Source organism: Octodon degus, unplaced genomic scaffold, assembly GCF_000260255.1.
Source record: "Octodon degus isolate 3935 unplaced genomic scaffold, OctDeg1.0 scaffold00033, whole genome shotgun sequence".
NCBI classification, from domain to species: Eukaryota; Metazoa; Chordata; class Mammalia; order Rodentia; family Octodontidae; genus Octodon; species Octodon degus.
This window is the reverse complement of record NW_004524609.1, coordinates 12,329,927-12,339,314: the sequence shown is the minus strand read 5'-3', so window position 1 is coordinate 12,339,314 and position 9,388 is coordinate 12,329,927. Positions and strand designations below refer to the sequence as shown.

The following is a 9,388-nucleotide window of genomic DNA, read 5'->3' as shown; positions in this document are numbered from 1 at the left end:
ACCCTTCCCTGAAATACAAAAAAAAAAAAAAAAAAAAAAAAAAAGAAAAGAAAGCAATCACCCTCTTGAGGAATTTTCCCTTTTCCCTAAACCACCAGGGCTCAAAGGATTCCTAGAAGAACCAAAGCCAAGAACCAATTTTGGCATTTTCCTCACCATTTCAGCAGAAATCTCCATTTTTTTGTGAAAACTGAAGCCAAAATTGGTTTGAAGAAGCAGTGAAAAGTAGCAGCGACACAAGGGGGCAAATTGAGGGAATTTTCTGTATTTTAAATTCATAAATTCACCTTTGCATTTGTAAAGTACACATGGGACGCAAGTCCCCTGGGATTCAATTTTAGGAATTCAATCACTGGCCAGCATGACACGTGCAAGGACTCAGGACCTTTGTGTAAGGATTCTCCTGCATCTGAGTCAGAGATCCTGTTTGTAGTAGGAACCTTTCCCAGTGCTAAGCTCTGTTTCCTAGTGTAGATCCATCCCCTTTTACATACCTAGAGGCACATATGATTCATGAAACCACTATACATACATATATATAATCTATATAATTTTTTGTGGTACCAGGGATTGAACTCAGGACCTTGTACTTGCCAGGCTAGCACTTATTCCACTGAGCTATCAAGTTGTCATATAAAGAGCTGGTGTGTAGTGTCACAGGGAAGGGTCCTTGCCCAGGGTGGTACCATTTAGGGTAAGAGGCTGCAGAAAGAGTATACGTTCTCATGTAGTGACAGAGGGTGCTACTTTTTTTGTCAGGTGGAATAGAAAAAGTGAACTAAAGTCAAATTAACAAAGGAAATGAGGGCCAGTGAGATAGCTCAGTAGACTAAGCACTTGCTTAGGCAAGCGCAGGGACCAGGGTTCAATCCCCGGCACCACATGCTGCATTGGCTCCGCCCGCAGGCATGCCGAGCCACACTGAGTCCAGGCATGGTGGTGCACACCTGTAATCCCAGTGCTGAGGAGGCTGAAAACAGGAGGATCAGTAGGAGTCCTCGCTGTGTAGTGAGACCCTATACCAAATACATAAAAAACAAAAGCAAAACAGAACAGAAAAAAGAAAATGATTTTTCAAATAGTAAGTTAAAAATTAAGAAATATTCTAGGGCCATTAAAAATAGGATTACAGAGACTAAGAAAGGTATAAAATATTTCCACAGTTTCTTTTTAAAGAATACAAAATAGTGATAGAAAAAACATCATTAGAAACAATACAAGATTTCACTAAATAAAGTAATAGCAATTCAACAGTGGTTGCTGTATTACGTGATGCTATCTTCAAATTAGTTGTTCAGACGACCAGAAGTGAAATGGTCCAGTAGAACTCTGTGACATGAATCACACTTTCTATAAATCAGACATTGAGCCAAGTTCTTCCATATATTTTAATTCTCAGAAAGGCTTAGTAAGTTAAAATGCTTCATTAAGTCCGTGTGACAACAAGGACGCTGAGGTGCAGACCCAGCACTGCCTGAGTGAAGTCCATGGCTGAGAACTGACAGAACAGTGGGCCCAAAGGCGCTGCCGTTGGCTTCTTCTGTCAGTTCTCCTTACGGTGACCCTGTGCTGACTGTGGAGATGCAAAGCAACCCCATACTCAAACTGAGCGGGCAGGGTCAAATGAAAGCAATCATGTTAGGGTTTGGGGGAGGGGTCTTTTTTTCTAAATTTAAACAAATATTTATTTTGCAGAGAATAAAAAAAACATAAAAATGATACAGAGTTTCAAAACAATAATGACAGGAAGTTAACAATGGTTTTTATATTACATATTGTTATCTTCAAAGTAGTTGCTCAGATTACCTGATATATGCAAGATTGATCAAAGAAGGTCAACTCTTAACTGTTCCTTTCAGTAAACTTTTTTTTTTTTTTCCAGAACTGGGGATTGAACTCAGGCCCTTGCGCTTGCCGGGGAAGCGCTTATTCCACCGAGCCATCTCCCTGGCCCCTCAGTAAACTAATAAAAATTAGCAGTATCATGATCTCCTTTTCTGCTTTCCCCAGTGCCAGCTGTCCTTTCCTTTTGCGCAATTTCTTTGCCTTTCACAAGATCTGTTGGGCCTTTTGGATCTTATTCACTCTTTCAGTTTCTTACACAACTATCTTCAGTTTCATTCAAGCAGGCTTTCTAGCTTTCCATGTTTTTTTTTTTAATTTCCTGGATATCTCTTTGAATCTGAACCATACATTCTATTTCTTTCCTGCATTGTTCATTCAGGGTTCTATCATTTTCTATGCTCCTCTGTTTTTCTTTTGTCTATGTCTTCTTTAGGTACGCTCAGCAATTCTTTCACTATAGTTGTCATTTCTTTTTTTGTTTAATCTGAGAGATTATTTCTGGTCTGAATTATGCTGTAGCCTCCTAGAGTTGCTTCTTTATTTCATTTCAGAAATTTGAGGTGTGTGCCTTCCAATTTCTTCTATGTTGATGTCTCTGGGACTTGTTCTGGGTGGGTTGGAGGTCTGAGTTTGCATTTTCCTCCTTCATGCATTTTCTATTTCAAAAATATTTTTATTTTCTGCGATGATTCTTGTGAGTTTTCATAGTAGGCAGCTCTATCAGTAGTAGTATCAAGGCCTCTCTAAGACGTCGGTTCTTCAAGGCTGTCTTCTGTATGTCGGAGATTATGGATTTGTGTCTGTCCCAAGATTCCCCCCTTCCCAATTAATTGAGACTGGGATTTTGGCTTCTGTTTGGCTCTGTTGCCAGTCTTTTGGTGTCAGTATGGTGAGATTCTTACCCCAGGTTTTCCTGACATTGTTATACAAGGGAAAACAGCTCATTGTAACAGATGTAGCTCCAGTAGTGCAGTTAGCAAGAATGATAGCGTCAAGCACAATTTAGGAATTGACAAACTGGTTTTTTCCCCATAATTTTATTGAGAAACAAATAGCAATGAGACAGTTTCAAACCAAATTGATAGGGCAGTTTCAATAATTAACACATTGCATACATTCTTCCTAGTGGTTAATTGCTGTACAAGATGCAGACATGATATCCTTTTTGCAATTACCATTAGAACAAATCCCTCTATTCATTAAGAGAATGTAACTATATATCTATCCTAATCATTTTGAATACACAGATACAAAATGGACATTCATCTGTATCCCCTTTTTTTGCTAAGTTCTGTTATTTGAATGTTATAAGTGTGTTAACTCAGCAAAATATTCTAAAAGAGTCTAGTAGTCCATAATAGTATTGGGTCTTCCTCTTGACTGGCAATGTCAGAAATTGTTGACCTGAGTCCCCTACAGCTCAATGTAACACCATGGCTTTACTTCTTATACTTCGTTTTATACTTTTCTGCTGGATGGTTAAGACCAAGTTAAAGCAGGACCTATGCAACAAGAGTTGTAGCTTTGGGTCTGATAAGGTCAGTGAAATCCCCTCAGGATTTATCCTGAGATCCTGTATCTCAGATTGTAGAACCTTTGTCAGTGTCAGCCATGTGGATGAGTCACGGCCATTGGTTGGCCAATGTGCTCACTGTGAAAGCCTGAGAGAATGTTTTCTCTCCATATGACTCTCCTTAGGCACACTCTATATCATCGATCACTTTCCTCTTTTGGCCCCATAATCTCCTTGATCAGAAAATTTGGGACACTACCGAGTTACGTAACATTACAGTACAAGTTCTCGTATGTCCTGAGTCTTGACAAACTGTTAATTATGGATTTTGTGCTTTAGACCACAGGAGCAAAATCTATAGTTGTATAACAGAGTCCATTGTAAGTTAGGAGTTGGTATGCAAATTATTTGTCCTCATTAGAGCACACTTGCCCTGGGTTCCTCTGGACCAGCTGGGTGCATCCCGTGCTGGCTGCCTGTCCTGTGGTTAGGGGTTGGGCCAGACACCTGGGTTCTTCTGGATGCAGGCTTCCGTGATGGCGGAGGGGTGTGGGCGGGGTCTCTCTCCTCCCCTGAGGCTCCACTGGGGCTCCCTCAGTGATGAAGGGGCAGTGAGTAGCTGGGGTCTGTCTTCCCCCTTGTGGCTCACAGAGACTCTGGGGGATCTTTTTGCCTTGGGAAATACTCTTGAAGAAAGTTAGAAGACATTATGAGACCAATAGATAGGTTTAGTGACAGCCATGAGCTTTCATTTGAACATCTCAAGCAGGAGGGTCTTTTGCTAGGACCAGGAGCCTCCCCTTGGCTCCACCCCACGTATCCACATGATTGCTAAGAAACACTTGGGCTTTCATTTCTCTAGGTGCCAAGGTCAGTGCTAACAACTGTTGAGTCACTATTTCATGTTCAATTTCAACATTCATTACATAAGAAAAGTTATTCTGCTACTGTGTGTGGTGTGTCCCAGAGACAGATTCTTGTGTGCCATGAACAAAGAATTGCAAGTGTATACCCAGCAGTAAATGAACAAGCAGTGACACTTGTTGTAATTAAGGGGAGGGTGTGCTCGGGGTGTGAGAGTCATGCCAATGGAAACAGAAAGATGGCTCCAACTAGAAAAAGGGTACCAGAGCAGCGGGCTATCAGGAAGAAGAACAATAAGTCAGGCTTTTGTATTTAAAAGATATGTGCCCAGCCCTGGGTGTCTCTCATCGGATCTCTCTGAATGCAATTGACAGAAACAGGTCACAGGGTGCTGGTCCTCTTGGGTGTGTCTAGTATGTGCGACTCTCCTGCAGTTCAATTGGTTTTGATTGTAGGCGTTATGTGCAGGCACTATGTGTGAATCAGTAGGAAAGTTCAAGAAGGGAAAAGGCTATTGCTGGTCAAGCTGTGGCGTCTTACCTGCACGTGTCCTGGCCTGGAGCTCCAGAGATTTCCTGGGTGTTTGTTGCTTATATTTCTCTTAGGACAAGGGAAGGAGGATTGGCCATGGGGTGTTGCCCAAGTACAGATAGATAGGGAGGGAGTGGCCCCACAGCCTCAGACGCATACTAACCCTAATTCATATACCATTAGAGAATCAGAATCAAATTCATATCAAATATTGTGATAGCCCCTGTTGATAACTGACTTCTTCCTCCCAAATTATACTGAATTTCTGGGAAACAAGTAGGAAGAAAAAAAATGTAAGTAAATGGATTCTCCTACACTCTTGATTGGTCTTCTAGAGTTGTTTGTGTATACTCTCTATATCGTGAACTTGAACAGTGAACTCTTCTTCACTGCGTGTTTTGTAATAGGGCTTTTAACAGTCTTTTTCCAGCGGTTCGCATTGCTTGCATTTGGGAGAGGCACATTTGCCTCCTTGTGCTAAGCCAGCCACATCATATCCACATCTTGGGGATACTGTTGGAGCTGTCTTTTGATTTGTTAATTAGCATCACCATATTCATGAGCACCCTGAGACCCATCATTGGACCCATTGGATGGAAACAGGCCACGATCCCAGGAACCTTGGCCACTGTGTGTCTTCATGTGACGAGTCCCAGGGACTTAGAAAGTGAAGGCTAATGGAGCATTTACTTCCCAAAATGTCCCCACTTGGAGCTCCTCTAATCCCGAAGGACTCAAAACTCGTTTCAAAACCATCTGTACCTCTTTAGCTGCAGAGCGGATTATGACTTTCTTTGTGTACTCAAAAGCAGTTGCTAGCCCCATGTGGTATACTGCTAGTCCTTGAGAGGGTGTAAGGCAGGGGAATCAAACTTGAGGACAGCCCAGGCACCTTAGTGACTTAGCGGGACCTTTTCTCAAACTGAAAAGTAAAAAAGGAATTGGAGTTGTAGCTCTGTGTGAAGGACTTGGGTCAGTGCTGGTGAACCTATGGTAATTGTACTGCAATGGGTTGTTTGTATCATTGAAAGCTCTAGAAAGTTTGCCGTTACTGAGCTAGATTTAATCTCCAGTACCAGAGGTGTGTGTGTGTGTGTGTGTGTGTGTGTGTGTGAGAGAGAGAGAGAGAGAGAGAGAGAGAGAGAGAGAGAGAGGTGGTGAGGTGGGGCAGGAGAAGGTGGGGCAAGAGAAGGGCAGAGGAGGGGTGGGGGACAGCTAAAGGAGAGGGAGAAAAGGGGAGGGGAGGGGAGGGGAGAAGAGAGGAGAAAAAAGCAGTCGCTGCTCCAGAGCTGCTCCAAGATGGTTCAGAGGCGTGAATGGGTGGACCCAGGGGCTGTGTCATTGCAGGGCTGGGACTTTCCAGGCAGCAGAGTCTGCTCGCCTCCCCAGGCTCGCACCTGCTGGGAGCTGGGGTGCTGGAGAAACAACCACCAGCTTCATCGGATGAGGTCACCTGGTGACTCAGTGGGGAGCGGGAGCATCTGTCCCTCCCTCTGTCCCTCTGCACAGGTGGCAGTGCAGTGTCCCAGCGAGAAGGAAGGTGCAGACCCCCCCCCCCACACACACACCCAGTGGCTCCCTTCTGCCTGTGGCTTGTTAGATGCTCGATTCTAAGTATTACACAATGGGCAACATTTTTTTTTTTTTTCCATAACGGCAGAAAGACTTTCTTTTCTTGCTTCCAGGAGGAAGTATAATTCAGCTTGGCATAGATAAATATTTTCTACTAAGAGCCACTTTCCAATTAGAAATAGCTGGGAGAAGTGGTTAAGAAATATCATTTCTCCGTGGTACTTTTAGGTTTTTCCAGGAGCAAGAGTGAGTACAGACACAAGAGGCCATCTGAGTGCCCCCCTGCTGTTGTCATGTGGGTGTCTCACCCCGGTAACTGCTCCCACCTACCCTTTTTTGGTGAGCAGATGAGCAGATTAACCACCTGTCCCCAGGCCACTCTACCCAACCTCAGAGCCCTGCTAGAGAGTGAATTCTGGAGGGAAAGGACCCGTGCGTCCACGGTGGCCTGGCTGTGGGACCTGGGCCAACTCACTCTTGCCTCTCTGCTCCTCAGTGTCCTCATTTCTTCACGGAGATTGATCTCTACCAGCCGGCCTTTGTAAGGATCAAGGCTGAGCTTCGGAGCAGGGCCTCATGTCCCCTGTCCTTCAGCCTCGCAGAGGTCTCCACTGTTGCATCTGGCGCAGAGCATGTAGTGCCTAAGTGCTCCTCCTGCTTTGCTTTGCCAAGTCCTACCTCGAAAGCACATATACCTTTTCACCTCGGAACTTCTTGTGAGACCTTTGTCACTTGCCTCAGGCACCCCCACCACGTGTGCCCGGCAGCCACCTCTGTGCACGCAGCTCTTTTGAAGCTGCGGTCTTCACCAACCTTATCAGGAAAGGTGTGGAGCACCCAGATGCCTCCTGCACGCCCCTGTGGTTTCCTTGAACTAATCCTCCTCGCCACAGCCTTGGTTGTGGCTGTTACCAGATGGTGGCTTAGCTCACTTTCGTGGTGCACCCACCCTAGCCTAGGTTTTCCTTTGTGGGGGCCCCGAGGCCAGGCGGGTTTCTTTGCTCTGGTTGACCCTCTCTCTGCTGCTCCTGTTATGCTCAGGAGCACAATGCTGGCTTAGCGCTTGGCTTCTCCCCTCTCTGGGATCTTGCCTGCCTGCGATTCAGGATCCCATGCCATGAGGGCATTGGTGAAAATCAGTACCGCATCAGGTACTTGGTGGGGAGTGTGCAACCTACCCTTTAGGTGCAGAGGAGGCCTTGTTTGCCTTTCCTGTCTGACCTCCCTTGTACTATAAAAGCCACTAGGGGGATGGGGAGATAGCTCAGCAGTCTAAGCGCATGCCTGGCAAGCTCAAGGACCTGAGTTTGATCCCTGATACCGCACGCCATGCTGGCCCCGGAACCTGGGGCACGCTGTGCTGGCCCAAACAGGCGTGGTGACACAGGCCTGTAATCCCAGCACTGGGGAGGCTGCGACAGGGGGATCACTGAGTCTGAGCTGCGTAGTGAGACCCTGCAACAACAAAATTTAAATCTACTAGGGAGAGATTTGTTTTGTTTTTGTTCTCAGCTCCATAGGACAGCAGTTAAACCAGCCAGGCCTAGTAGTGAACCCTGGCTCAGAGACAGGGTTCACTACAAGTGCAGGACAAAGCTGAGCACCCTGGGCCCACTCCTGCCTGGTTCATGGGCTGCATGCAGAACTTCGGGCTCATGTCCCCAGGACCTGGTGGGGCCCAAAGTCCCAAGTTCAGTCAGTTTCCTGTCCAGCCTCCGCAGCCTGAGTTGTCCATAGATCATTAATTTAAAATGTACAGAACCAGCCAGCTGTGGTGGTGCATGCTCATAATCCCAGTGCTCTGGGAGGCTGAGGCAGGGGGATCATGAATTTGAGTCCAATCTGGGCAACCCAAGTGATATAGCAAGATGCTGTCTCAAAAAAAAAAAAAAAAAAAAGCCTAAAGTGCTGAGGGAAAAAACAAGTAAAAGGTCAGGGATGTGGCTCAGTGTGAAGGCCCTTGGTTCAAATTCCAGGACTGCAGAAAAGAAAAGAAAAATACAAAATCACTTCCATCTTGTGTGCTTTGCTTTTTGAAGTACTGGTGATTGGGCCCGGTGCCTCACCACAGAGCTGTATCCCCAGCCCTTGGTTAACATTTTAAATTTTGAGACTGTCTTCCTAAGTCACTAAGTTGCCCAGGCTGGACTCAAACCTGTGCTTGTTGAGCCTCAGCTTCCAGGTGCTGGGACTAGAGGTGTGCACCACAATATGTGGCGAGGGCTTGTGGTTTTCGTCTTTTTATCCTTCCCGTTACCGTGCCTGTACCCCACTCACCAGATGTCGCTTCAGCCAGGGTCTGTCGTGCCGCTGCCTGCAGGTGAATGAGTGAACCCCCAGTGCAGACCTAGAGTGCGTGCTCCGGGTCTTGAAGCCTTCCATTTGCTGCTGCCGCTTGCCCAGGCATCAATGTGTGCGGTTTCAAACTTCTTTCTACCCTCTCCTTCTCTTTTTGCTCAGACAAGAGCGAGAACGGCGAGGCATACCAGAGGAGGAAGGGGGTGGCTGGCGGCCCTGCGGAGGGTCCTGCTGCCTTGGCACCTGCTCGGGGGCCCCTGGCGCAGCCCAGCAGCAGCAGCTGGAGGAGAATCACACTGCTGATCCTGGCCATCACCATCCACAACATCCCAGGTGAGGACTTGCGCGCCCAGCCACTGCCGGGGGTAGCGGCGACGGTGGAGGTGGAGGTGGAGGTGGAGGTGGAGGTAGAGGTGCAGCCCCTCCTTGAACTTATGTTTTGAGGAACCTGGTGTAGACTGGTTGTTGTAGTCTAAAATGTCCTATTCCCATTCATTAAATGGCTTCTGCTCTTTCTCCCTAGGAGTTTCCGTCTTTATATATTCGGTACCAAATTATTAGACTATAATTTTATTACTCTATAAATTATTAGACTATAATTGCTATGTGATTACAGTGGTGGATGGTGCTTTTATAAGTAGATCTCTGGTTCTGCCTAATGCTTTTTAAAAATATTGAAATCAGAATTTGACACTGACTTCTCTGCTCTCGTTATGGGGGCATCTTTCTGAAATACCCTGACCAATCTTTTCCTGTTTAGCTTAT

General features: G+C 45.9%; 1 protein-coding gene across 3 annotated transcripts in view; it reads left to right on the top strand.

Moving 5' to 3' along the window:
* Slc39a11 (solute carrier family 39 member 11) overlaps window positions 1-9,388 on the top strand; it is a 416,634-nt gene that overhangs the window by 244,361 nt on the left and 162,885 nt on the right. For all 3 annotated transcript variants that reach the window (XM_023714149.1, XM_004630059.2, XM_023714148.1), the window contains exon 6: window positions 8,786-8,956. In XM_023714149.1, coding sequence (XP_023569917.1) covers window positions 8,786-8,956 — 171 coding nt within the window. The remainder of the gene's footprint in view (window positions 1-8,785; window positions 8,957-9,388) is intronic.